Source organism: Athene noctua, chromosome 25 (assembly GCF_965140245.1).
Source record: "Athene noctua chromosome 25, bAthNoc1.hap1.1, whole genome shotgun sequence".
Classification (NCBI taxonomy): Eukaryota; Metazoa; Chordata; class Aves; order Strigiformes; family Strigidae; genus Athene; species Athene noctua.
This window is the reverse complement of record NC_134061.1, coordinates 3,597,771-3,625,187: the sequence shown is the minus strand read 5'-3', so window position 1 is coordinate 3,625,187 and position 27,417 is coordinate 3,597,771. Positions and strand designations below refer to the sequence as shown.

The 27,417-nt window shown below is 44.5% G+C and overlaps 2 protein-coding genes across 10 annotated transcripts; both read right to left on the bottom strand.

The window, feature by feature from the left end:
* Positions 1-1,497: 1,497 nt before the first annotated feature.
* Positions 1,498-13,798, bottom strand: STRADA (STE20 related adaptor alpha). Of its 9 annotated transcripts, none has more exons than XM_074926791.1 (13): positions 13,789-13,798; positions 13,464-13,548; positions 12,122-12,179; positions 11,238-11,266; positions 7,527-7,629; positions 6,887-7,008; positions 6,649-6,757; positions 6,409-6,532; positions 5,370-5,541; positions 4,611-4,715; positions 4,225-4,466; positions 3,507-3,549; positions 1,498-2,917 (listed from the first exon to the last, which is right to left on the bottom strand). In XM_074926791.1, exons 2-13 carry the CDS (start codon positions 13,497-13,499, stop codon positions 2,765-2,767), a joined length of 1,296 nt encoding a protein of 431 aa, XP_074782892.1. In that variant the 5' UTR covers positions 13,500-13,548; positions 13,789-13,798; the 3' UTR covers positions 1,498-2,764. The 9 variants fall into 9 exon arrangements, with proteins under 9 accessions (XP_074782892.1, XP_074782893.1, XP_074782894.1 ...); XM_074926792.1 differs by lacking the exon at positions 13,789-13,798 and adding an exon at positions 13,760-13,788 and having other exon boundaries at positions 13,488-13,548; XM_074926793.1 differs by lacking the exons at positions 11,238-11,266; positions 13,789-13,798 and adding an exon at positions 13,760-13,781 and having other exon boundaries at positions 13,488-13,548.
* Positions 13,799-14,287: 489 nt separating this feature from the next.
* Positions 14,288-27,353, bottom strand: CCDC47 (coiled-coil domain containing 47). The gene is made up of 13 exons (XM_074926948.1): positions 27,065-27,353; positions 24,655-24,920; positions 24,422-24,529; positions 22,877-23,051; positions 22,448-22,569; positions 21,744-21,809; positions 20,763-20,864; positions 19,849-19,959; positions 19,191-19,276; positions 17,786-17,844; positions 16,505-16,614; positions 16,173-16,340; positions 14,288-15,871 (listed from the first exon to the last, which is right to left on the bottom strand). Exons 2-13 carry the CDS (start codon positions 24,913-24,915, stop codon positions 15,791-15,793), a joined length of 1,449 nt encoding a protein of 482 aa, XP_074783049.1. The 5' UTR covers positions 24,916-24,920; positions 27,065-27,353; the 3' UTR covers positions 14,288-15,790.
* Between the last annotated feature and the right edge of the window lie 64 nt (positions 27,354-27,417).

Below are 27,417 nucleotides of genomic sequence, written 5' to 3'. Positions count from 1 at the left end.
TCGAGCACTGCAGTTATGTGTGATTTATCATCGCTCACTGCAGCCTCTCCTGTTCCTAGGAGAATTCAGGACAGGCTTGGAGTGTCAGTGGGCAACTGCTACTGAACCATCCCTCTTCGGGGAGGAAACCCTTCTCCAAACGCACCAGCTGCAGCATGTTACTCGCTCTGTCCCGAGGGTTTATGCTCTGAGGACATGGTGCTTTTTCTTGCCAAGTGCCAGAGACTGGGTCCCTGTCCAGGCCTGGGGGAGAAGCCCGGGCACACTGGAGGGAAGGGAGGTGCCAGGCACAGGGACCTGGATGGGCTGGAGAGGTGGGGCTGTGTGAACCTCCTGGAGCTCAGCAAGGCCAAGGGCAAGGTCCTGCCCTTGGGCTGGGGCAATCCACAGCACAGATCCGGGCTGGGTGAGGAGTGGAGAGCAGCCCTAAGGAGAAGGACTTGGAGGTATTAGTGGATGGAAAACTGCCTGTGCGCCAGCAGTGTGTGCTCCCAGCCCAGAAAGGCAACAGTGTGCTGGGCTGCCCCCAGAGCAGGGTGGGCACAGGGCCAGGGGGGGATTCTCCCCTCTGCTCCACTCTGTGAGACCCCCCTGCAGGGCTGGGTCCAGCTCTGGGGCACCAACAGCAGAAGGACACGGACCTGCTCGAGCGGGGCCAGAGGAGGCCACGGAGATGCTGGGGGGGCTGGAGCCCCCCCTGTGAGGACAGGCTGGGAGAGTTGGGGGGTTCAGCTGGAGGAGAGAAGGCTCCAGGGAGACCTTAGAGCGGCCCCCCAGGGCTGAAAGGGGCTGCAGGGAAGGGGGGGGGGGGGAAACTCTTGATCAGGGGGTGTAGGGGTAGGATGAGGGGTGATGGTTTTAAACTGACAGAGGAGATTTAATTAGATCTAAGGCAGAAATTCTCCCCTGTGAGGGGGGTGAGGCCCTGGCACAGGTTGCCCAGAGCAGCTGTGGCTGCCCCCTCCCTGGCAGGGTTCAAGGCCAGGCTGGACGGGGCTTTGGGCAACCTGGGCTGGTGGAAGGTGGCCCTGCCTGGGGCAGGGGGGTTGGAATTTTAAGGTCCCTTCCAACCAAACCAGTCTGTGATTCTACAAGAGGGATGAGGATCTTCATAGGCTGCAGCCTTCATAACAAGCTCAGAAATTAAGATCTACTTATGATAATAAATCAGGAACCAGACCTGATCCTAGAGAGGAAGTGGGCCTGGCCCATCTCTTGTAGCCCTGCATTTCACTGACACTTTCAGAGTACAGCAAGAGCAGTTGTTTGCAGCTTCCTGCTTTAGTTGAAGGTGCTTCTGCAACATGAAGGCAGTTACAGTGAACAGTGCTGCAGGCTGCTGGGGTGAGCTGTACAACAGCCCCTGCCTTGGGGGTACACTCCAACACCCACCAGGGTGCAAGCAGCTGCCTTTTGAGGACAGAGAGGAGAGAACACACACAGCCAGGCTGTGGCATCAGTTGTGATCCGCTCCATCACCTTGCAGCAACAGCAGACTTAAACCAACAACTTCAGAAATATTTTATTTGTTTTGGCAAAAAACTAGAGTAACAAACTTTATCTGGGTTCAAGTACAGTTTATAAACACAAGGAGGACCTGTTGCCAGCACCACTACTCCCATCAACCACACCTACAGGACTGGAGTCTCAGTGCTTCGTTAAAAGAGTAGAAAGACATCCAGCACCCGTGGTCCTTGGAAGGGTCAAACTAAAAGCCTTTAAGACACCTCCAAAACAGAGAGACCACGGAAGGGGGGAGAGCTGCCAGAGCAGCGTCACACAGCTGGGAGTCGAGGGGAGCCGTGTGAGAAGCTTTTACCTGCTGTCGTCAGGGAAGGCAGAACAGCAACAGTAAAGCAAGGCTTAAAATAATTCTGTTCGTGATGTTCAAAGAGGAGTCGTGAGCAAGAGGATTTAGCACAAAAGTTAATTTTTCCTCCGTGCCAGGGTAAGTCATTGAGAACAAGCTGGTGTGAGTGCTGCATGCGGTGAAACCAGCCCAGCTAACAGGAGGCTCACCTGCACGTGCTGTGGGGGATAAAAGCTGGTACAGTGCAGGGGTGCACAGTGGCTTTGGGGACCCAGGCCACCACCAAGGAGAGGTGAGAAGGCCCTGTGTGACCTGGAGCCGAGTGCTCAGCATCAAGGGAGACAAGTTTCCTCCGAGCTCTCTCCAGAACTGGAAGAGAATCAGCCAGTGCTGCATAGGAATGTCCAACGGCAGCGGCTTGTCTTCATCTCCCATCACAAAGCAGTGACTAAATTTAAGAACATAATCCCTTTCCACCCCCACCCCCCACTCAAATCTTACCCTGTGACAACACTAACAATCTGACTAGCTCTAAGAGAATGCCCAAAACTGATTGCTACCGGCCTCCCCTTCACTCTAAGGCACCCATAAAGAGACAGAACCAAAGAGGGTAGGGACATGCAGCCTTCAACTGTGATACGAGGAAGCCAGTGATTTTTAGAAAAACATAAATAGAGACTAAACAGACTCACTCGACCCATTTGAGTGATCTACCAGTGCTCATCTGCAAGGCCTGGGGCTCTGGGCACTCCACAGCTCCTTGGGGTTGATCCTTTTCCAGCTCAAGTCTGTCCCGTTTGTTTCCAGGGTACTTCTGAAGTGAACAGGCAGCTGAAGTTCCTTCCCAAGGACCTGTAAACTCTTGTATGTGTAACATTCATCACCTTTTATGAACAGGACCAATAAATTACAATGTCCAGAAAGCTCCTCCAGAACCAGCTATAGTCCATTTTTCTAGAATTCCCAGTCATCCACATCCAGCTGCTCCAGGTTTGACACCAGCCCAAAAATGCCACTGGGATCCTGGGGCCGCGTTCCTTCAAAATTGGTGATCGGGGTGACAGGGCGCAGAAGTTCAGGGAGTGCTTCAGAAGCGCGGCGCTTGATCTGCACAAAAGGAGAGAACGTGGCTGCTGAAAGGCTCCCCTACACCTGCACCCCACAGTCGAGCAGCAACGTGTGGTTACAGGCAGAAAGGAAGAACACGGTGTCGCAGCAAGACGCGCGGGGCTTCTGCGCTGCATCTTGCGACAAGCAAGTTCTTCGCGAGCAGCGCCGGGGTCCTGATGCTCCTCCTTGAACCCTCAGCTCAGAGCAAGCCAGAGAAATCATTTCAGGGCCAGGAGAGTCTCTGCCCCTTCCCAGACCAGGGGCTCACCATCACCTCAGTTTGGTCCCAGGAAGGACCAGCTTAGGACCGACTTGCCCCAGTACTCCAGTCTGTGAGTGAAAAAACTTCTGGCACACAGGACCTGCAGCTTTAGATCCTCTGTTTAGAAAGAGAACAGCCCCTCCACCTCCCAGGAGAACGTGAGGATCACAAAGATGTACTACAATTAGTCACCAAACTAACTTCATCCTTTCAGGTCACAGAAAATTTGGCACCTCGACATTCCCACCCTCAGGTTCAGTGACACAGCCAGACAACTACAGAAAAGCCACTGTTCTTTATCTGCAGATTAAATGAGTTCCTTACCTGCTTGAAAAAGGGATGATTAAGCAGAGTGCCTGCGCTTGGCCTGTAGAAGGGAGTTAGAATAAAGTAAGCACACAAGAAAATGCATCAGTGTTTTAAGGTCAGGTAGAGGTGGTGAAAGAAAAGACGAGGGTCCATCCTGCCCCTCTCTCAGCAACAGGATACTTCCCTTTTGTAGCCAGCCTGTTCATTACGTTCACGTGATGTTTTCTGTGAGCAGGTCAACCTCCTTCTGTGCAAGTTACCTACTTGCTCACCCCAACGTTTGTTCAAGGGAAAGTTTCTGAACAGTGTGGTATGCTAGGAAAGTTTTTCATGGCTAGAGATGATCTTACACTCCCTACAGAGGAAAATACAGTTCTTGATCACTCCCCAGTGTTATTCTCTGCTGGCTGTACAGTGATGGGAAGCGGGTAAACACAGTCTCACAGGGGCCAGAAATTCAAACTGTTCAGTTGATTTTCCTGACATGTAGCACCACTCTACCCCCTGAAGACAGCTGCAAAGTAATTCTTCAGGCTTTCTCACAGAAAGGGCTCAAAGTGTGAACACTGTTCTTGTTTCACATCCTTGGACTGCTCCTCACAATATATGGAGCACATCCTCACTCCACTACACTCTTGGAAAGAAAACTTCAACCAACCTCTGCTGGCTCTCACGGTTTAATCAGCCCTAGAATGGCGTAGGTCTGTGCAGAGCAGGTTTCACCTGGATTTACCTGAAATCAGGGTTCCGCTGGAGACACTGCTCTACAAAGTTATGGAAGTAGGTGGAGAAGGTCCGAAGGTAAGGGTGCAGGGCTGGCTCCCCGTTGGCTGCTCGCACGTTGCCGATGGCCATGCTCTCCACCATCCCATAGTTAGCACTTGAACGGGAGGTCTTCATAGTCAGCTCGTCAGCAGGAATTGTGGTGGTGTCCAGCAGGCAGGGAACGGTTCCATTCAGCTTTTCCAAAAGCATCTGGAAAAGAAGGGGCATAAGCAACATCACACACAGTAAGACCAGACGGTTAAGATTTCCCACTCAGGTAGACATGGCACCCATGGGTCACACATCCCACATCCCAGGATGAAGGATGAGAAGGGAACAACTTTTAAACCTTACCTGAGTAGAAGGCATGTCTTTAAATGGTACATGTCCGTTTGCCAGCTCGCAGGCTGTTATCCCTACACTGTAAATGTCAGATTTTGCATCGTAACCCTGGAGATTCTAGATGAAAAGAAAAATTAGCCTTGTGGACTTGCATGTTATGGAACATGGGCAATGCCCAGAATTCAATATGCAGAAGAGCAAACCCAATAATTAGAGCAGAAATAGTGTAACCCACATACAGGCTGGTTACTGTGGTGGTGATTTGTTTGTTAAAACATGCAGTTATGGGCAACGTTTATTTAACTGAAATCAGCTAGCTGGTAGGGATGGCAGCTACCCGAGGGTAACGGGCATCTAATGTAATGCTTTCCTAAAGGGAGAATCTGGAGAGGTACCTACAAGAAGACTATTTAGTCAAATAGATCAGATCAAATTCTACCCACTCGCCCTGTGTCTGCCCCAAACCTGCCTCCTAGCTTCTCCCCTTCCTTTTCCTTGCACTCGCACACCTTCCTCTGGAGGGAAAGGAAAGACAGTATTGTAACCTGGGCTCCTCAGCAACTGCCCCTTTTGAAAGGAATACAGGTTTCCCCTGGCTGGGGGTCACTGGTTTTACAGTAGAAAGGATAGAAAAAAAGAATAGAGATCATCACAAGGAAAAGTAACCCTGTGGCTTAGTTGCGTGCCCGCCCCCTCCCCCATGCCATAAGAACTCAGAAAACTATAATTACCTTGTAACACTAAAAAACTAGTAGGTTTTTCTAAACACACCTGCTGCAAGACTTCAGGACTGAGCCAAGGCAGGACTTTGATGCTGTATTTGGGAAAGTCATGAACAACTTTGAGACGCTGCCCGTGGTTGATCATACTTAGATTACTTCGCAGGCCAGAGAGGTAGACCTTCCCGTCTACAGAGATCAGGATATGGCTGGCTTTAACACTCCTGAAAGAAGAAGTAAAACCAGTCAGGTTCTCTGGCCTCAAAGGAGTTATGTTCCTTACAGCTTTCCCAGGAAGATGTAGTGCAGAAGGGCACTGCAAAGGATTTAGAGCAGGCATAGGTAACCTGAATTTCTTTTGCAGTACATACAATAAAAATAGTAACCACTAATAACTTCCAGCAACTGACATTTACTCTCACAACAGAGGGATGTATCAGAGAGGAGGAAAAATATACTGAAGGGTAGAGACAGCGAGTTAGGAAAAGATTAAGAGAAGTTGTAGTACTAAAGAGAAATTCATCCTCAGTGAGCCCCTACAGGAAGGATAAAAGCCTACTTTAATATGCACAGGGCAGTGCTTGTTCAGTCTCCTAACAACCATCCCAAACACTGTGCAAAAACCCTCCTACAAACACTCACAGGATGCTGTTCACTCACTTTGCAGGTTCCCAAAGAATGTTTCTGTGGCAAGGAGAAATGCAAGACTAAGGGTTATGGACCCAGGACCAGCAACAGGGAAACACCCCACCACCACCAGTGTCAGTCTCAGTTTGGAGACTGTCAGTCGTATCTGAACAGAGCTGTAACTAGTCAGCATGTCACCATGAGCTGCAGCTGTGATTTTAGATACACAGTGGTCTTTGGGGTGAGTTTGTGTCACAGTGACACTTTCACACAGTTTAGTAAGATCAATGTTATAATTTCTCATGAATTAACTGACTTGCTCTAACAGCAAAGTAATACAGGACACATTATCAAGTTTTGTATTTCTTGAACTATCCCCTCTGCTCTAATGATGATAGTATTTCTGAGAACTTCCAATAGAAGGAAAATTGAACAGGTATTTTTTTTTCTTTTTTCTTAAATACCTATGTACATAGCCCATATGGTGGATGTAGTCGAGTGCTTTCAATACGCCTTGGAGGATATATGCAATAGCCAGTTCACTCATCCCATCCATAAAATGGGTACAGATTAAATCTTTTGCAGAACCTAAAAAGAAACAACACCTCTTAATTGGTCAGAAAAAATGCCAAGGATATTTCACCTCTTGAATTTCATCTCACAGAACATCATGGTCAGACAAAGGTATTCCCCTCTCCACCTACCATAGGCCATGAAAGACGTCACTACCCATAGCTCATTGTCAGCTATGAAAGTTGCTTTGTATGGCACGATGTTAGGGTGGTTGAAGAGCTTGGAAACATGAAGTTCTCCCTAAAATGATAAAAGATATTTTGAATCAATTGAGTAAATGCAGAAATACAAATGCAGTATTGATAAGCACTGCTCTTCCTGTCTGTGCTCGCCTAAACTTGCATTACAGAATTAGTGGATACGTGTTACCTGCAAGAATGTGACCATTTCATTTGTGCAGGCCTCCAAGTTCACTCTTCTGACTGTGACATACTCTCCCGTGGGTTTATACCTGGCCAGGTTCACAACCATCAAGTCTTCAAAGCCCCTGCCTGAAAGAAAAAACAAAGCTTCAGCAATACTTCTGGAACCACACACTCCTGGAGAACTCCTCCAGTCCTTGACCCTTAAATAATCTTTACACTCATGTACTGAAACTATTTTTGGCCTTGTGAAGAAGAGTAATCATTCCATCAGATACCACCTTCCTTGGCATGCATCCCATTGAGAGAAATTCACCCAGCCAGCAATATCATCCTGTCTTTCAAGTTCAGAACTGAAGCAGAAATAAAATGATTAGGCCACAGCCCCACCAAGGACAGGGGCAGATTTCAGGCTGCTTCTGCTGACTCTCTACTTCCCACTCAGTATCATTAACACCCCCCGCATGCCTCTTTCAGTTGAAAGCCTTTAGGATTGGCATCTCATTTTTTACTACAGTTATTTTAAAATCAAAGAGAACAGGCATCTGATGTCAAAAATAAGCAGTCAGGAAGAGGCCAGCAGATTTGTAGAAGTTATTTTCTTGGCAAAGCGGACTTCTGATCCTCCAGCCCACTCACAGGATTACCTATGATAGTGAGCAACTCATAACAGCTGCTGTCTGGTAGGAAGTTGCTCATGGTGTCCCTTTTAGGGGAAGAAGCTATCGACTCGGAGCTCGCCTCATTTGTCTGGGGGGGAAAAAAAAAGAAAAAAAGTTAGATCAAAAGAAATAAAGACCACTTGCTGGAACAATCAGCTGCTCGTATTATCATACACCTCAAAATAATAAGACAGTACTGAATATAGAAGAAAGAATTTAATTGCTGTTAAAATAATTTTAAGTGGTTATTTATCAATTGAAATCCAGGAGATGCCTCGTTTCAGAAGATCCAGACATCTGTGTTTCAAAACATGTAACTGTAACAGGTAGGTTCTTAATTACTCCAAGCTAGAATTTCTTTAGGAATATTTGGATAAAGCCAATTACTATTCCCCAGGACAGCTTAAGCACTGCTTTATAGTAACTACCTTTCTCCCATTAATTACAAACTCTGTGCCACCATCCTGTTGCCTGAGCAGAAGGGCATCAAAGGAAGGCTTGGTTATAGCCCTTCTCTGCACCGTGGCAGTCAGCATTCCTGTCTGATGCTGGGCCTTCGGGCTTTCAGCTGCTCATCTGTGATCAGACCAGCACAGCTGAAGCTGCTTAGCTGAAGGGTAGAAGTGATGAACCAACTGAGCCCAAGATATGGAGATGAAAAGAGAAGCTCCAAATAAAAGCAAAAACTGCAAAGCATTAGTGCTTACAGAAAAAAAAAGAAAAAAGAAGAAAAGGAAAAAAAAACCCACACCACACAGGGCAGCAGCACTCCCAAGCCTGTCAGCTTTACTTCACTACATCTGACATAAAGCTACCTGCTTTATTTACACAGCCCTAGATTTTTCCAAGCAGAATTTTGCAGAAGACAAACTTCAATGTTCTTGCAAGTTCCATTATACCTTCCAACTCCCTCAAACTTCCAAACCAAAGTCACAGGAAGAGCATCCTAACTGGGATCCAAATTTATCTGGTGTCTAAGATCAGATTAGTTATCTCAAATTTCCAGCACATTAACTCCTCCTGACATTTGGAACTCCAGTTCATTTTTTCCACCTCATTCTTCATCCACTTCATCAAAGGGCAAATGCCCTTTATCAGACCTTTTCTCATGGTACATGAAGCAGAAACGGTTTGTGCATTTTCTGGAGTGACAGCAAATATTCTTTTGTTCCATCACTGAAAGATGGAAATAACACAGTGACAGCTAAAGACCAGGGAACTTGCTGTTCTACACTCACTCCAGGGTAAATGTAGCGCGATGAGCACAGACATGAATTTGCCATAAATTACCTTTGTATCCCTAAGTATATTTTGGGAGCAAGCTATAGTCAGGCTTCCCAAATTCCACTCTTTCAACCGACTTTGAACAGCACACATTTTACCTCTCTCTGCCTACCTTTAAAATAGGTCTATTTTTGGTTAACGGAAAAAGCAAAACTTTAGACTTGTTAACAGTGCTATGGTATAATTTCACCTCAAACAACTCTAGCACAGCAACGCTGTCCTGTTTCAGCATAGCTAACCCCTGAGATCTCAGCAGTCCCAAATCCCTTTTTTCTAGTCCTAGCACTGCACAGTGCCGTTGCTTGGCTGAGAATAGGCAGCAACTTTCCATTCACCATTTCAAACTTCTGTTAAAGCCACCTGTCAATTCCGATCTCAATTGTAGCATTCATTACTTCATCCAGCAATTTCACACAGTCCTGTCAACAGCGAGATTGCCAGGAGAGACACACAGGCAGATGGAAACCTCTGAAGCAGAAAGGCACCACCAAGGAAATGAAAGCAGGAGGCTCTGATAAGCAGCGTTATGGAGCAATGGCAGCTGGTGAGACACTGAGCAAGATGTAAGTGGTTTGCTTTATTAAAGTCCACTCCGGATATAGCATAAGCCAACAAAACAGATGCAAAATAAATAAATAAATTTAATCTTATTAATGGTGTAGGCTGTTTCGAGAGAAATGGAAAACTACTGTAAATTCCCTTTTTAAAAGTCTTCCAGTACATCAGAGGTCTTCACTCACCTCTCCATGTTAGCAGTGACCAGTAACTGAGAGTTAATGCAGAAGTAGCTCTACCAGAAATTCATCAACATCATACAAGAGGGTTTTTTTATAAAAAAAAAAAGTTAAACTGAAATGTCATTTATGAAATACTGCAAAAAGCTCCTCAGTGGTTTCACACAGGACAACTTTTGGTGTATGGTCAAAAGCAAGAGCAGCTGCAAAATGAAGTCACATATGACTAGATTTAAGGCATGATACTCATTAAGAGCTAGCTTTCTGGCCTGTTGATCTGATTTTAATTTGAGATAGATTTAAGGAAATTAATCTTTGAAAGGCAACTACTGCCATAAGAAAAATCAGTTACGGGATTCTAGCAAGGATTTGCATTTGCCAAGTGACATTCGTCTGAGTTAGGACGAGGGAATATTGTTTTTGTTCTGCTGCCTTCCCCTCCACCTCCTCATTCCCTCACTCACTTTCAGCTTAAGCAACAAAAATTTTCCTCCCATCCCTCTCCCCAAATTATGTACTTTTTTCTATAGCCCTGCTGGAAAAAGTAAGCTTTTATTTAGATGTAAAAATCAAAATGAGAGTCAGCCATACCACTGCAAAAGTGTCCAAACCCCAAGTGAACACTTTAACAAAAACAAAACAGATGCTAATCTCAATTTGCTTCCAGTCCAGCATATGCATAATGCTCAGCAATTTAAGAAAAGGTGTGAATTTACTTGACTCTATATAAAACAATCTATATACATCTCATATTTTCAGTTTGGGTTGTGCCAGTAAATTACAGACACCGGCACAAAAATCAATTATAAGCAGCTTGAACTGACACAGCTATAATCAAATCACACTTAATTTGTGTTTTTAATTAGCTTAAACTAGAGCAACACCTGCACACACACAAAAAAAAGGTTTCAATATGGTGTGAGTAGGTGGGAAATCATTTAGACAAATATATTCTATCGTAAATTGTGTTACTCTATGAGCATTGTTCATTATGAACCAGATATTGTGCAACCAGGGCCTGAAGAACAAAAACCATTAGGGTAAAATTTTCAACCGCCACATCTGGCTGTATGTTTTTGAACAGACATTCCATGTTTGCTAGTGATTTTAGTTTTTAAGAGGCAAAGCTCTCTAAGCATGCACAGAATTGGCTCTGAAGACGACCAGACAACAGGAGGTAAAGTCACCCCAAACTGAAAATTACAATGTTTGGTTTTGATGTTGGAGCCTGTTGTGGCTGCTCGACATGGAAGAGAAAGAAAATCAGAATCAATGTGTTCAGAAGGCAACACTGGTTTTCAATGGCCAACCTAAAATTTTTTGGGCCTAATTTTCCAAAGTCCCATAAACTAACCTCTTCCTTTTATTCTAAGAGTTACAGGAAATCAGCATCTCTGAAGAATCAGATCTAAATCATCTCAAAAGAGAGACCCTTGGGGGGCTGCAGGGACGACGACACAAATACAAATCCAAATTAAGTTTAAAGTTTTCACTTGTCACATATAGTTTAAAAACCACACACCAAAATCTCCACTCCAGGGTGAAACCTGTTTCCACACTTGTAGAGCTAAATATAGAGATGAGATATATAATTAAGATAAAAAGAAAAATCAAACTTCCACAAGGAATAATCTCCATGCAATGAACCACAGCACCACAGCCTGCAAAAGTCACTTACTTTTCTCCGAGAGTCACCCGGAGGCTGCTCTGGAGTAAAGAAATTAATTGTTCACCATGTTGTGTTCAACACATACCCATTATAGCTGGAAAACTGAGTAAAAACCCTGCATGATACTTTTTGATACTAAATACATACAATATTTTCCTTTAGACACAGACATTTAATTTACACATAAAGTAGTAGCACTAAAAAATAATCAAATTGTAGTACAAGTATGGGAACTAAAGAGATTCAAATAGTGCTACTGCTCACATATTCAACATAAATGTGACTTTTTTCTAATTATAGCTTGAAACACATTCAAAAATAACATATCTACTTTGCTTAAATACAGAAGAAACTATCTAAAGTTTATTTAAAACAGTGAAAATTCTTCCTCTCTAACTAGAAGCTCAAGGTCTAGACATCTCTCCTATGCTCTCATGGCTTTCCATCACGGATCAGGAAGGAATTCTGCATCCTAGTCAGCAATTTTGTTCATTATGTTCAGAGCAGAACAGAAATCAATCAGCAATCCTGCAGGCACACTGGGGAGCTACCATCAGACTTTCAAAATCCAACTTTACTCAGAAAATTGTAGTTAACCTTCCCAACCCCAAATTTATCTTTTGCATAGAAAAAAAAGCGGTTACGCTAAGAAATACAGAATGCAGGGTCTGAAAACAGTACCATCAACATGAAACTGATCTCCAAATAACCAGATTGCAAGATCTTGGACACTTCCGTATTAACTTTATACGGTTAGCCACCTTGAATAGCCAGATCTGATGCTACAAATTTATTCATCTCTTTTACTGCTAAGATATGTATTTACAATCAAATTAACAGACCTTGTAGCTGAAACATTTCTAACAATGTCATCTAATGAGAAGAAAACTTACCTCCAAACAGTTCGAACTCTCTTAAGCCCTCAACAATGAACTTTTCAGACACCCACCGCTGAAAGAAAAAAAAAAAAAAAACAAAACGAGATAATTAGCTATTCCATCTAGAAACAAGTTTCTTTCCCTCCTCCCCCACAAAAAAACCCCATCAGAATCATAAAGCTTCGAGGATTCTGCTGTGGTCTGAAACATCAGTTACATCCTTACTTTGGGCAAGGATATTCTCTTCTTCTGCCATTACAGTGGCACGCACCCAGCAACCACGCAGGTGCTACTGCTTTTCCTGACCAGCATGCACTTGCAATAAAGTTAACATAATTCATCATCAGCGAAACAAGAATCTTTATACATGCACATACAGGAAAACTAATAAGCATGCTACAACTCCCTTATACAGGCAAATAAAAATTGTTTGTTTGGGTGTAATATGTGTAAAAAAAAAAACAATAAAGCTTCAATTATTTACAATGAGTTGATGTCTTAAAGACCTTAAATATTTTGGCTATGTATTGACTGAATGCAAGATTAGAACATAAATATTTTAAAGCTGTTGTTCTCTTCCAGAATTCATGCTCAAAATTCACAGCAAGCATTAGGTTGTGCAGAGAAGTGTTTCTATCACATTGTGATTCAAAGAAAAAAAAATATATATATATACATGCACACATAGCACACAACAAAATATGCAATTTTAGGCTTGCGGATTGTGGATCATGAAGTTAGGCTTAAATAATCACAAACACTCCCCACGTTAGAATTTGTCTACTCAGTAAAATAACTGAAAAAACAGCTTATGGTGTTTCATGCAAGGAAAGCCAGTCCTAGAAAGCACCAACGTGTCTTAAGGTGACGATGACTCAAAACTCGTGTATAACAACACCACTTTAAGGCACTAAAAGTGGTTTTCTCACGTGAAACTTCCTCATTTTAAAATGCAGAACTAAACAAAGATGTCGTGTTTAGCTTTCCAAGGGAAGTTTAGAGAAAAAAAAAAAACAAAGAGAAGCTGCCAGTAGCGTCACACAGGTGAGGCAGTAACTTCTTGAAGAAAGGCAGGAAAAAAATCAACGTTACCGCACTTTTTCTTAATTGCGATGCCTATTACAAACTCCTTGCACCGCACGCAAAGGAGATACAGGTGTGCAAGCAATAAATACCTCAGCGGAGTGGTTTTATTAGCTTGCACATCGATACCCTGCCCCATAACTAGCGGGTTTTAACGTGACTTTAAGGTGCTTTCCAGGAGGCCGGCCCCGCCGCAGCTCCTCTGCACAAGCGCAAGGCAGGTTCTACCGACACGCCGCCGTCTGAGGGAAGCTGGAAGGTGTTCAACACTCACCCTAATCCGTTCGGGTTTACTTACAAGAAAAGACATGGACTCCGCGTTTGTGTTACCACACGCAGCTCGAGAAAGGACGGACAACCTGCAGGTACAAAGGCGGGTCACCCCCGAGCGCCTCAACGCCGGGACCGAGCGCCGCGCCCGGCACCGGTCACCCGCCCTCGCCCACCCGGGGCCCGGCAGCCCCATGCCGGGAGGATCCCACCGGAGCGGGGCCGCCCGACGAGCACCGCCCGGGGCCCGCGGCGGCCCCACAGGGCAGCGGCAGCCGCCGCCTCCCCCGGGCCCCTCACCCGCTGCTCAGGCTGCGGCCGCCGCTTACCGGCAGGAGACGCCGCGCGTGTGACGTCAGCGCGTCGCCACGAGACGCGGGGTCACGGCGCGTGCGTGACGTCGCCTCCGCGGCGCGGGAAGCAGCCGGCGCCATGTTGGGTCCCTCAGCGGAGCGGCCGAGGCTTCGTCCCCGCGGGCCGCCCAGCAGCTCCTCGGGCACGGGGCGACACGTCCTGCCCGCCCTCGGTGCGGCTGCGGTGCCTGCGCGGCCCCGTCCTTAAACCCATCTCCACCCTCCCTGGCCTGCACAAGGGGAGAGACGCCTTCCTCCCCCTCCAGACCCTCTCCCCCAGCAACCACCGCCCTCCCAGGGAGCAGCTCCCGGTGGGAAAAAAAAAAAAAAACAACTTCCACCACCATCCCGGCAGAGATAACACCAGCTCCTGGGTGCTTAAAACCTACATTGAAACCTACCCAGGACAAAGGATGCTTTGAGATTCAGCTAGATGAAAGGAACACAGAGTCCAGCCAAGTACAGTAGGCAGGTGGAGTGTTTCAATTATATTTTACTCTTCATTAGATTGTTCATTTGAATGTTCATATTACAAAATTAGCTGCCATGGCCCACAAGTGCATGGGACTTCAGGAAAGCTGTCCACTTACTCAAAAGAGCACAAACTAGTATTTCCTTTCAAAGAACTTTGTGAAACAATAACATATTCATCTTTAAAGCTAAATAGTGCTAAAATTTCACATAATCTACATTAGGTTTGTTTTTAAATAATTTTACCAACCATTATAAAATTAATATATTTGCATGTATCAGGTTACAGACATTTGCATTTACAGTGTGAAGTATCCCATGCTGGAACAAGAAGTTTAAGCAATTGCTGTTTCAACAGCAGCTCATTCTTATTGCCTCGGAACCAAGTTTGCACAAAATATTGAACAAGAAAATGCAAGACATTTTTCCCCACAAAACTGTTACAAGTCTGTTACAAGCAACAATAAAATTCCTTCTAGACAGGAAGCATTTATAAAATGCAGAGCTCTCCCAGTTAGCGAAGTGCTTGCACAGGGGCATTCACTTCATTCTCCCCATTTATATTCAAAAACCTGAAGTGATCATATTTACCAGATGAAGAGGATACACATCCTCTGAAACATTTTTACTTGCTTGGGGAAATTGGCAATTGCAGATACTTTACTGAAATCTAGCTTCTGGCTGAAGTGAACTAGGCAGCAGCTGCTGAGATCAGGAGAAAAGTTTTTGAGGCAAATTCGTACAGTTAAAAATATTCAAGGAAAGCTAGTTGAAGCTGCTAACTCACCATGTGCTCACTCCTGAAGAAACACCACGCTGACATTACAGACTTCACATTGTATTAAACTTGCAGCATTCAACACCATGAGTAGGAAACTGTTCATGTATTCCCTGCCCTCGTTATCAACCCATCTGTGTTTTACACATATGCCAATCATGCCCACAGGTGACCTAAATACTGTTTCAGTCTCTTGTTTGTAAAAAAAGAAAAAGTCACTTCTATTCTACTGGGCTTAAATCCCTGAAGAATCCATACTGTGTATGGAAGGCTCTAAGTTTTGTGCCTTTACAAGCTTGATGCAAATAAATGCACATTAAATGTTTGTTGTGCAGTTTTCCTCCCCTTAAGTTTTTCCCCCTTCCCTCCCAATAACTAAAACCAAAGTTTAAAACCAAAGCATGAATGTTATCAGCACACATGGACAGATTTACAATTTTCTGTTTTTAAAGAACAAATGACAAAAAGCATTCAAGAATATTGCAATTTTTTTTTTAAACAGACAAGTAGCAAAAATTGATACCACCTGGAATAAAACAGCTGAGATAAAGCTCTCTACATACACCTGCATGTTGCTGTAATACTTAAATAAGTAACACCAATGCAAGGAGCATTTCTCTTAATGGCTACTAGTGTTCAAAGAAGCGTAGGATTATGGAGTTAAGTGCGTCTTTGTACCCTGTGAATTAAAATTCTGCAGGTGGCTCTGGGACGCTTCTCACAATGGAGTTACATAGCTTTCACTTTGATTTGCTTCATCTTCATCTGCTTCTTCTCAAGTTTCTTCTGCTCTCGCCGCAAAGCAGCTTCCTGTAGGCAAGGACACAGAGATCTGAATGAACATTGCTGATCTCTTCAAAAAGCAAACTAGTCATTTCAGAAGAGCCAGACAAAAGAGACCTCCAGTGCTTGGGCTCACATCTGTAACCACAGGAGCTGGCTCCTCACGGGGAGTCTCTGCATGTTTCAGAAAGCAACAGCATATACCCTGAAAGTTGTCTGCCTTCCAGCAAATAAGCAGCCAAAGTTGGCCATTGCTGGTATACGTACAGGCATCCCTGGAGGTAGGAGAAATCTGCCAGATTTGTAACAATCTGAAAATCCATCTCACCTCCAGCCGACGCTGTTTTTCGGGATCCTCTTCGTTCATGATTCGCTCCTTCTCTGCCCGTTTTTTCTCTTCTCGACGGGACTGGGCGGCCTCCTGCCTTTGCACATGAGTCAGTTTAAGGAAGTTCTCTTCTACACGAGCCCTGTTCTTGTCAGCTTTTTGTTTACCCTTTTCACAGAGAAAAGCAAATACAGTTAATATGGATTTCCCCATGAGCGGGATGTAGTATCTCTGGTAGTCATATGAGAAACATAAGTCTCCCAATCTTAAGGATCCAAGGGTAATGCAATTTCATACAATATTCAGAAGACAGAAAAATATACACTACTTACTTCTCTGTTCAGACGGAACTTCTTTGCTTTGTCAATAGAGTAGATAACCATGCTCATCAGAGGCAGCAAAGACTCCATATCCTTTGGGGAAGTGTTGCCTGAACCAGGCACTGAAATAAGGAGGTTTTTGTTAATTCACAGAGGTTGGCAGGATTTTTCTACTTGGTATAATGCTCTTTCCCTATTGCTCACACCATTCATGAAAGAAAGATGTTCTTATGCTCCTCTTTAGGAAGGACACAAGGCTCAGTGCCAGGTCCTGCACTTGGGTCGTAACAACCCACTGCAACACTTGGGGCAGAGTGGCTGGAAAGCTGCCCAGCAGAAAAGGACCTGTGGGTGTTGGTCAACAGCTGGCTTAGTATGGGCCAGCAGGGTACTCAGATAGCCAAGGCCAATAGCATCCTGGCTTGTATCAGAAATAGTGTGGCCAGTAGGACTAGGGGAGCAATCATCCTGCTGTACTTGGCACTGGTGAGACCACACCTCGAATACGGGGTTCAGTTTTGGGCCCCTCACTACAAGACAGACACTGAGGTCCTGGAGAGCGTCTAAAGAAAAGCAGCAAAGCTGGTGCAGGGTCTGGAGCACAAGTCCTGTGGGGAGTGTCTGAGGGCACTGGCGGGGTTTAGCCTGGAGGAAAGGAGGCTGAGGGGAGACCTCATTGCTCTCTACAACTCCCTGAAAGGAGGCGGTGGTGAGGTGGGGGTCAGACTTTTCCCAACTAACAAGTGACAGTATGAGAGGAAATGGCCTTAAGTTGCACCAGGGAAGGTTTAGATTGGATATTAGGAAAAAATTCTTCACCAAAAGGGTTGTCAAGCACTGGAACAGGCCACCCAGGGAAGGGGGTTGAGTCACCATCCCTGGAGGTATTTAAAAGATGGGTAGATGTGGCACTTAAGGACATGGTTTAGTGATGGACTTGGCAGCGTTAGGTTGACAGTTGGACCAAGCAACTGTGCAAGCGCAGACTTCAAGGCCTGTGGCTTAAAAACAAGCCACGTTCCAATGATGACCTAATACAACCACCAGTAAAGATACAAGTATGAATTAAGATTAGTAATGGCAAGATTGAGTATCCTGTTATCATGATAATAAGACGCTCAGTCCCCAGTGTTATTACCACCTTCTGTTTACTGGTTAATTGATCAGTGATCCTGTTACATGAAGTCATTTGTCATATATTGTCTTCCATAGATGACAGAACTTGAACATTAAATAAAGCACAACACTCTCCCAGATACACATACACACACACACACCCCCCAGTTCTCTTACCATTAAATGTAAACAAAAGTGTCTTTTTAGTTTCGGGCAGTTTTGTAAGCTGACCCTCCCTGGTAGGAAAGAAAAAAGCGGCTGGAATGAGTGAAGAAAAATACAGGCACACAAAATACCTAACACTGTAGGGGAAACCTTGTCTAGAACCAAGAGACACTTTGCAAGCTACACAAATAAAATAAGTAAGACTAACAGCCTGGCTGTAACCCAGATTTAAGTTTCAAACTATTCAGATTCCTGAAGTGTTTTACTCAAAAGCATGCCATGAAAAAGCATTAATGTAAAAACATATTAACAGCATGGTCCCATCTGACTGTCAAGAGGTCATGTGAGCTCTGGCATCTGAGCCCTAAGAAGGCCTGTATATTTTTAATGACATTCAGTTTTACATATGCCCTGATTATACTACTATAGATCTTCTATAAATACTAGTTAGGAGAAAACAAACTATTTTCTAAAGAACTCAAGTCTTTACTGCCTAAAACCCCACAGTACTCTCCTGTAAGAAAGTCAGACCTACATTTCACAGATCCTCCAAAGCCTAGAAATTTCAAGTACAAGGTACACATACTCCTGCCTTATAATTAAATCCAAGTATGTTCCTTTTTTTGGAGGACAGTTTCTAGTTTTTATATGGATCATTTATTTATATGCCTGCGAGCATAATACACCCTTGCAAAAACCTACATGGTAATTCAGATAAGATCAATCACCCACCACTTAGCAATTCTGAAGAGGCAGCCAAAAGCACCTCAAGACTAGGAGGCTTAGAGAAAAAGAGATGCTGCATCTGCGTATTTCTGAAGCACAGCTGAGAATCAACCTGAACAAAAGTACCCAAGCAATGGATTCAACAGCAGAATGTTTAGCAGCATCAGCTAGGGAAAGGGAGGCAGCCTTGATGTTTGGTTGTTTGGGTTTTTTGTTGTTTTTTTTTGTTTGTTTGTTGGTTGGTTTTGTTTCTTTTTTTTACTCTGCAGACTTTGTTTAAACCTAGTTCTCAATGCATTTAAATGGCATCAGAGTTAACGTGTTGAGTTCTCCTGTGGTGTTACTTCTTGACCCTTAAACTCTCACACACTGAACACCTGTAGTGGGATTACTCAGTTGGTTTCCATGCAGCTGCATCCGCAGTAGCTGCCAGGCCTTATCTGGAATTTGTAGCTGCCCTAAGTACAGCGTAACCAACACACAACAAATACTAAGGCAATACAGCACCATGACCTTCTAAACTAACACAGCATTTGGAAGCATCGGGAGTGTATTTATTCACCTGTTTCACCTTTGCTCCCAATTTGTCTTTCTGTGCATTCCAGCAGGCTTCACACTGCAAACAAGTTTGTCAGCCTCTACTTTGCTTTTACAATAGCTACTGGGAGGAGAGATCTAGCTTTATACGTACTCTTGCATAAGTTTTGGACCGGAGAACTGGTCCGAGAATTGGACGGACTCAATCTTGTCAGCATAGTGCGTGAGGAAATGTATCATCTAAAAGAGAAACTGGGGTTAGTTTTTCCCAACACCAATCCATCTGCAGCCTACCCACTCCATAGGGGTTTGCCAAAGAGATCACTCAGAAAATTGCTGTGCTCAGCTTGCCACAGTGACACTGAAATTTAAACTGTCAATTCTATTTTTAGCTCTTGCTAGAATGGGCCTCAATGCATGGAACTAAGGTGAGCAACTCGGCTATTAGATAGATAACTTTTATGGAGAATTTTCCAATTCATATGATAACATGTCAGCTTTGAGGACCTGCAGACACACCATCAACATCCTCCTCGAAACTGGCTGCTGAAGTTAACTTCCAGGCTTTGAAAGGCAGTTTGAAGTCTGCAGTTCATATTAGACTAACAGTTGCTATGTAAAAGGAATAAAGACGTGAGAATTACATCCTTCCTCCAGCCCTTAAGCTTCCTTAGGGTCCTGATTTCTCTAGATGTCACTAAGGCCGTTTGGCTCTCCTGTTGTAATGCTTACAGGAGATTAGAACTTTTTTTGCATATGCTGTAAGTGCCAGGGTTACCAAGGAAGATTTTTAATAATTCATTCCAGATTACCTTAGCGTCCATCATTCCCTCTGTGACCTCCCCCATCTCCGACAAGATAGCCAGTGAATCTGGAAGCCCATATTTTGCACCAGACTTCGGTTTATCACTGCAGAACTCACTCTGTTTCAAAGAGAACAAGGGGAAAGAAATAAATATAAATACAAGCTGGTAAGTATCTTATCAGACTGAACTGTTCCAGCACAGTGGGACCCCTAAAAGTACTTAAAAAGAAACAATTAAAAAAAATACACTTAGTCACTCAGTCTGGCTGGGGACATTTCAAGCATATAGCAAAGCATGTAGTATCAATGGTCTTTAAGTTAGTATTTCCCTTCAGTGGTCAGGACTTTAAGGAAGAAGATAAAACAATTCTAAGCCCTCCATGCTGGAATGCTCAAAGTGGATTAAGGCATTTTGCTTACATTGTTTGGTAACAGAACAAAACCAACTGGCATCCTAGCAACTACACTTTGCTGCTGTTACTTGAGACAAGTTATGAGAGAAAAGATTTGCAAACTACTGCTTGTTATCACTAGATTCTTCGCTATCTTCAGGGCTTGAACATATGGAAAGTTTTAGTTTCAGATCACATAAAAGCAGATGACTTAGACCCCAACTCTCCACATCACATATCACTAAGTTTACTTTTCTACCCTTGAAGTCGTCCTTTGTGCAAATTGAATGAGGTGAAGTGACACTTGTGTGTATCCTGACAGTATACTTCAGCCTCCTCCTAAATGAGCTATACACCAAGACGAAGACGTAAGCTGCTTTCGACTGCTTCTTTTCCCACAGTTCTGGCACTAATTCAAAGAGAACAATCACGTTTTCTTTTTTCTCAAGAAAAATAAGGAATCTACAGATTAGAGGTTCTTATATCCTGTTATTTATCATGATAGTATTCCCAACGTGAACATACATACCAAGTCCTGCATCTCTTTCTGAAGTCGCACCAATGCTTTTCTCGTTCCAACGGCAAACACGTAGGTGTCCATATCTTCATCATTCATTGTTACTTTTATTTGCTGTGGGACAGAACGTTATTAGCCCTGATCAGATTTATATGATGTACTCTGCCTTCAGACTGCTGGCTAAATGGAGACTACATCTTCTATGACTTCAATGTTTGTCTGACACTTTGATTCATTACAACAAAGAGTAAGCAAGGCTAAGATAAAGATTGTTGATTTAAAGCTTCTCAGCGTGTCTCAAGGTCAGGTAGCTTAATTATACTGAGTACTCAATTCTGTATTCTGTATTCTACAGTGTAATTAAAATAATATTCTGTATTCTACAGTGTAATGACAGTGGCCAGAACAGCAGAGTTGTAAGACTCATTTGCAGCACAGATATCCATGGCTGATGAGCAACTGCCCATACCTAAATATAATAAAATTACAGATACATGGAAAGAGTGTTCACAGTGCACACAACCACTGTTCTTCCAAATGTAACCTCTCTTGGCATTTATGCAGTTAGAGCAAGGGGCAAAGCAAAAAGTAACGTTACAGGATATAACATCCAGGCCAGCGTATGCATTAGGCAGCTCTGTTCTGGCAGACTGAACAGACAGAAGAACAATCATGAAGTATTTCAGATAGTAAAACGACTTTTTATCAAGATGAGGTCTTGAAGCATGAAAGTCTGTTCACAAAACCACTCAAACAATAAAACCCATAGATAAAACAATTTCCATCATCAGCAGTTTGCATTTCACAGGCAGAAAAGAAACACGAATGATTCTTTCGGATTGTTTCAACAGTTACTGAACTGGAAGATATGGAATACTATAGAAAGATGCCTAGCAGTTCACTTGTGTGTGACAAGAACAATCAAAAGCAGCACAGTAGAACCAAAGGAATGCAGCAATTTATCACAGCTAATCTAAAGGGCTGAGTACGTACCACTTGGTCAGAAGCTGGCCTCATCATGCGTGCAAGAACATTCAGTAGGTCTTGTCTCTTGAGGAACTAAAAAAACAAGTTTGTAAACACAGAAGAAGATAGCTGAATATACCTAGAGTGCAGCACTTCACTGGCAGATAGCAGTGGGGCTCAAGGAAAAGCAGGACAGTTAGAAGATGTTTTTCATAGAATAATTTAGTTTTGAAGGGCCCTCCAGAAGTCCACCTACACTGCTCAAAAACAGGCCTATTTTCTGCATTAGATGAGTTTCTCAGGGTCTTATTCCCTCAAGTTAGGAGCTAAACCAACGTGTGGGGCTGTTCCATCCCAGGTGCAGGACTCTGTATCTGTCTTTGCCATACTTCCTCAGAATTCCTGTTGGTCCATTCCTTCAACACATAGTCCCTCTAAACGGCAGCTGGGCTCTTCAGCCTACCGTTACCTCTGTTTATGCTACGCTTCTGGTTTATATACTCTTTCTGCAAGCATTCACTCTTGCCTGCTTCGGTGGGCAGAATACAGGCCTGTGCGGATCTTTAGTCAGGCCAGTCTTCCCTTCACGTAAGCATATTCAGAACCCTGTATCTAAATGTCAGCAAAAGACTCAAGATGGGACCCCTTGTTGCTCACACTGGAATGGAAAAGCCTCTAGAACCTGAAAACTGGTGACAGGTAAACAGTACTACAAACTCCCTCATCTTTACCTTTAGCTGGATGAGCATTCCTTCACAGCACACCCTTCCAGAGCACCACAAGTTATAAATATGTTCATTTTCTTGATTTAGTTTCCCAGTGCTTGTAGCTTCTTTATTAGTGCCATCATCGCCTGAAGAAAAGAACAGTGAAGGAGAACTGCAATCTAAAAAAAATGACAAATTTAAACACCGAAGTTCATCCGTAAGCTTAGAGCTCAGCTGTTGCTGGATTACTTCAGTATCACCATGATGTTTCTGAGTAATTTGTGCTACACCATGATTATCTAATTTCAGCACTGGAAGACTGGCACATTGTCTACAGGCACAGCTGCCATGAGCGTTATCAAAAAGTTACTCCCCTCTATAGCCCACATACCGGTCTAAAACCAGCTTTGTTCAAATAAACTAAAAATGGATCCTAGTCCTTATGGAACTCACCAACAAGAGCAAAGTTACTTTCTAGCAGCTCCCTGTGAGTATTGAACCATGCATGAGCCAGACGGTTGTTTTTGTTCTTCCCAATGATGTAATTCATGATGTAAGCAAGAAGACCTGTTACCATCAGAATCTCCATGTAATAACTCTCCCAGCTGTTTTGAAGGTGAGCAGGGACCTATGGTAAGTGAACGGAGACTGTCTTTTACATATTGAATGAGCAGATTCCATAGAGACAAACAGTTTGGAAAGCACAGAGTACTGGAGAAGCTTCAGCCCAAACACAGCAATAACCTTCACAAAGGCAACAGGACAGAGCTAAGCCTACATAATGCAATTGGCTCTACTGGGACACAGTAATCATACAGGAAACAACTGATAATAGCATTCCCAAAATACCTGGCAAATGCAAACAAAATACTTCTCTCTTCCAAGTGAGTTTGTGATAGCATGCATCCCTCAGAGTAGTCAACAGCCCAGCATTTCAACCCATTGATTATCTGAGCTTGATGCCCTGCCCATCACAGCATTATCTGATCATCACGTAACTCCTGTTAAAATCTGAATAAAATACATAATGTCCGGGAGCATTTTCAGACGCCACCAAGAGCCACAGACTGCATGGGGGAGCAGAGAAACCTACCTGATCTTGCCATCTTCAGATAATAATTAGTCATTCTCCTATTACTGTATCACCACGCAGTCACAAAAGTACCCAAACCTTAATTTTCACACCCAAGGTAAGCCCTAATACTTAAAAAGAAATCTTAGGGATAATAAAAACGCAGGCCTCAAGCACCTGATCATTTCGTAAAAGACTCTCTTGGGAGGCAAAAAGAAGATGATGCAGGGTAAACAGAGAGTGACTTCAAAAACCATCACAGCCATAGACAAGTTAAAAATATACTATGTTTACTGTAAGCATATCATCACTGCAACCTCTTCACGTGTTGACAAAGCATCCAGACATGATGGGATGTATGGTTTTTCTCTGGATTAAATAAAGGTCATCACTCTAGCTCTTCCACTTCTCCCCCACAGTCATACGGGCAAAAGAAGCTAAGTCATAAAATGCTTTGGTCAAAACTATGTTTCAAGAGGTCTGTTTTAATGAAGAATTTCCTGATCTATATTCCAATTACAATTCTCAGTTTGAGTACAGGATACAGGATTCATCCAAGGATGGGAGTTCTAGCAGTTTAAAACAGAGACCAACAGACCAAAGACAGCTGCCCTGGAAGTTTTACTTCAAGAGCTGCTATTTAAAGTAGCATAAAGCAATGCAGCAGAGCATGGAAATTGGGAGCTGGCACACCTGGATCATTTCTGCTGCTATCCTGTTGCATTATTTCAGGTATTTCTTTTCTCCACACTTCCACCCATTTCTGCACTGTCTCTTGTTAATTAAATAGGGAATTCTTTTGGACAGATTCTCTCTTATGTGTCTATATATCCATACACCAATGACATTACTGGCATACCACCTTAAAAAAAAAAAAAATCAGTGATGAAACATCAAATAGAAATCAGATCAACGTTTATACTTACATTAACTATTGTTATGGGGTCTTTATTTTTGCTATGAGATGCATCTGGTTTCTCTTCATAGCCTTCAAACTCCTCATCATCATACGGTTCACTCTCAGTATCACCTTCCTAAAGGGCAAAATTCACAAACAGCATGAAAATCTAAAGCCATGTAAGCAAAATCCCAAAAGATAAAGTGATAAAGTGTAGAGATACTACTAGAAAACACATAGAAGAGAGAGGTGAGGCAGTACCTGTGCATCGGCATCATCGAAGTCCTCCTGATTCTCATCCTGACCTTCAAGCTCTACAGTGGCTTCTTCTTCATCATCTTCTGTGGTGATGATCCTCTGGGGAGACTCTGTGACTGCATCTTCATTAACGTCTTCAAATTCAGCAAAGTCATTGTCATCATATTCCATAATGTCATCTCCATCCTCAAATTCATCATACTTTGCCAAAGAAAAACTCCACGGGATGAAAAGGACAGCAATAAAAATATATAAATTCTTCATTTTCACTGGAAAAGAAAAAATTAAACATTTCAAAAAATCCTTATCAATTCTGTTACATCACACCTCTAATAATGCCCAACTTCCATGAACAATTTAAAAACCCTATCAGGATCAAACCAGTGAGAGAAATAAACCTCTGCCTCATCTTGCCATCTTCTGTATAAAGTGAATACTCTTACAAGAAAAAATAACTCTGAAGGTGAACTTCTAGACTCTTGCTTGTAACAGGAGCAGCTGAGGCAGCACCAAGTCCCCATCTGGCCAAGCTGCTCAGATGAGGAATTTCTGGAAGCAGAGATATTCCACTATAAAACTGACTCTCCGATAGCATCTCTCAGTCATCAGATTTGCCAACTCGCTTCAAAGACCACACACTGTGCCTACAGTTGTTATTAATTAGCAACTAGCCACAGTCAGATCAATGAACGTGTAACAGCAGCAGTAAATCTTAAAATGCACTGAATTCATTTACTTTAAACAGCAATGCTCTGACAGCTTCTGCTAGTTTAATTAAAAGTGCTCATCTTTGCTCTACTAGACTGCATGCTCAGAATTGGGTCCCACAGCAGCCCAGCACTATCTCTGTTTAGAAACAGGACATTTTGCTGTAAGCTCTACCAAAAAAAAAAAAAAAAAAAAGACAGGAAGAGAATGGATATTGCACTGGTCCCCAAAACAACGTTGTAAACTGGGGCTCATGAGACCAAACTCTTTCCCCAGATCTGCCAGAAACATGCAGAGAGTTTGTCAGTTCACATTTTTTTTTTCCCCCTCAGCTTCCTATATCTCTTCTGCTTGATCTCAAAATAGTCCCACTCTCCCACTCAGACTGTGGGGACCATCATCAAAGTCCAAACTAAGAGCCCGAAAAGGCAGAAATAACCCTACTACTGCATTTCACAAACAGCTACGGAGGACCAGCTGCATCAGGCTTGGCAGTAAGACTAATTTTATTCCCTCCCGCAACCAGATCTGAGTGGGAACTTGAATGTTAATGAGATTGTTCTCTTAAAAACTTGAAATAGAAACGATTTGTTTCTAAATTAGACCAGCAGTCCTCCGAGTACCACATGCAAGGAACCCACTGCTACGAATGACAAGGACGGCTAAAATAAATGCCTTTGTCAGAGACTTCTTATTCTAGCAAAAACCTGAACAGAACATGTTCACAAGAACATTAATCAAGAAGGAAAGTACAGCAAGGCAGAGCCCAGGAATTTAGCACACTGTTTGGGTATGTCACAATTTTATGTGAATTTAAACAGAAAAAAACCCTATTATTTACATGTGACAGAATTTGTATTCCAGAGGCTAAAACCACCAGGACAACAGAGCCACCTGCTCAACCAAACCCAAACAGTTTCCCAGTCAGAATTTCGACTATTTGAGTATATCCACTTTCAAAAGACCCTACAAACCCATAAAGCTTTATGCAAAATAAACTTCTGTAAAGAGACAGCCGAGCTAGAGATGGGTGAAAACCAGAACACGCTCCCAACGCCGCCGTCTCTCACAAGGAGAGGGGGCTCTGAGCACACACCGAGGCAACTCCACGAAGCAGAATATGCTTGGGCAGGCCCCCCCCGACCCACATGTCCCCGACTTTCCCTCGCAAGAGGAGCCGATTCATCCACCGATCTGCACAGAGGCCGTTGGGAAGGGAGAGGCGCCGTCTTCCCCCTCCGTGCCCCCCCAGCCTAAAGCGGGGACACCCCCAGGGTGCTGCTCGGCGTCCCGCCGCACCGTGGATGCCCCCCGCTCCCAGCTCCTTCCCGGGACACAAGTCAAGGTTAGCGAGGCTAAAATTAGCTCCCCGCCCCCGGGTGCGGGCCCCCGCTCCTGCCCCACACCCCCGCTCCCCCTGCCCCACTCTCACCCCCAGAGGGGTGCTGAGGACCGCAGGCCCCCCGGCCCCGCTTCCCGCACCTCCTGCCACCGCGGGCCACAGCACAGGCCCCGCACGCCCAGTGCCCGCAGGGCCAAGGCCGCCCCTTTCGGGGGCACTACGGAGCCGGGGGCGGCCGATAACGGGGAGTGGGGAAAGGGGAGAAGAGGGTGAGGGTCGCCCGGCCGCCCCCGGGGAGGCGGTGCTCCATCCCCAGCAGGACGCGGGGCCACCGCCGCGGGACCCGGCCCGGAGCCGCGTTACCTGAGTCACGCGGCGCTGCCGCCGCTTAGGCCCGGCCCTCGCCCTCCACTCAGCGCCCGCCGCCGCGGCCGCAAGCGGCGCAGCCTACGTGCTTTGCGTAGCGGGGGGCATGCGCACTGCGGGCTGCCCGCGGCGGCCACCCGGGCTACGGGTGCGCAGGGGGGTGTATGTGTACGCGTGTGGGCGGTGGGCAGGAGAACCGCCCCCCGCCAGCCTCACGGCCGGGCCCCGGCACCCCTGCGCGACCTCGGGACAGCCGGCGAGGGCGGCCCGGGACGCTCACGCCTTGCCCGGTTCCACCGCCCGCCTCCCGCGGCTTCGCCCGCTGCCAGCGCGCATGCTCCGGCGGGCGT

Excerpts from the sequence above, each read along its gene's own strand:
- CCDC47 (XM_074926948.1), bottom strand. The coding sequence starts at position 24,915 with ATGAAGAATTTATATATTTTTATTGCTGTCCTTTTCATCCCGTGGAGT. Across the intron at positions 24,530-24,654 it reads TCGATGATGCCGATGCACAG|GAAGGTGATACTGAGAGTGA; the intron begins GTACTGCCTCAC and ends TTTGCCCTTTAG. Across the intron at positions 16,615-17,785 it reads ACTTTTGTTTACATTTAATG|TGCCTGGTTCAGGCAACACT; the intron begins GTAAGAGAACTG and ends TCCTTATTTCAG.
- STRADA (XM_074926787.1), bottom strand. The coding sequence starts at position 13,655 with ATGGGGCTGCCGGGCCCCGGGTGGGCGAGGGCGGGTGACCGGTGCCGG. Across the intron at positions 6,758-6,886 it reads AAATGGTCACATTCTTGCAG|GGAGAACTTCATGTTTCCAA; the intron begins GTAACACGTATC and ends TTATCATTTTAG. Across the intron at positions 3,550-4,224 it reads CAGCGGAACCCTGATTTCAG|GCCAAGCGCAGGCACTCTGC; the intron begins GTAAATCCAGGT and ends TCCCTTCTACAG.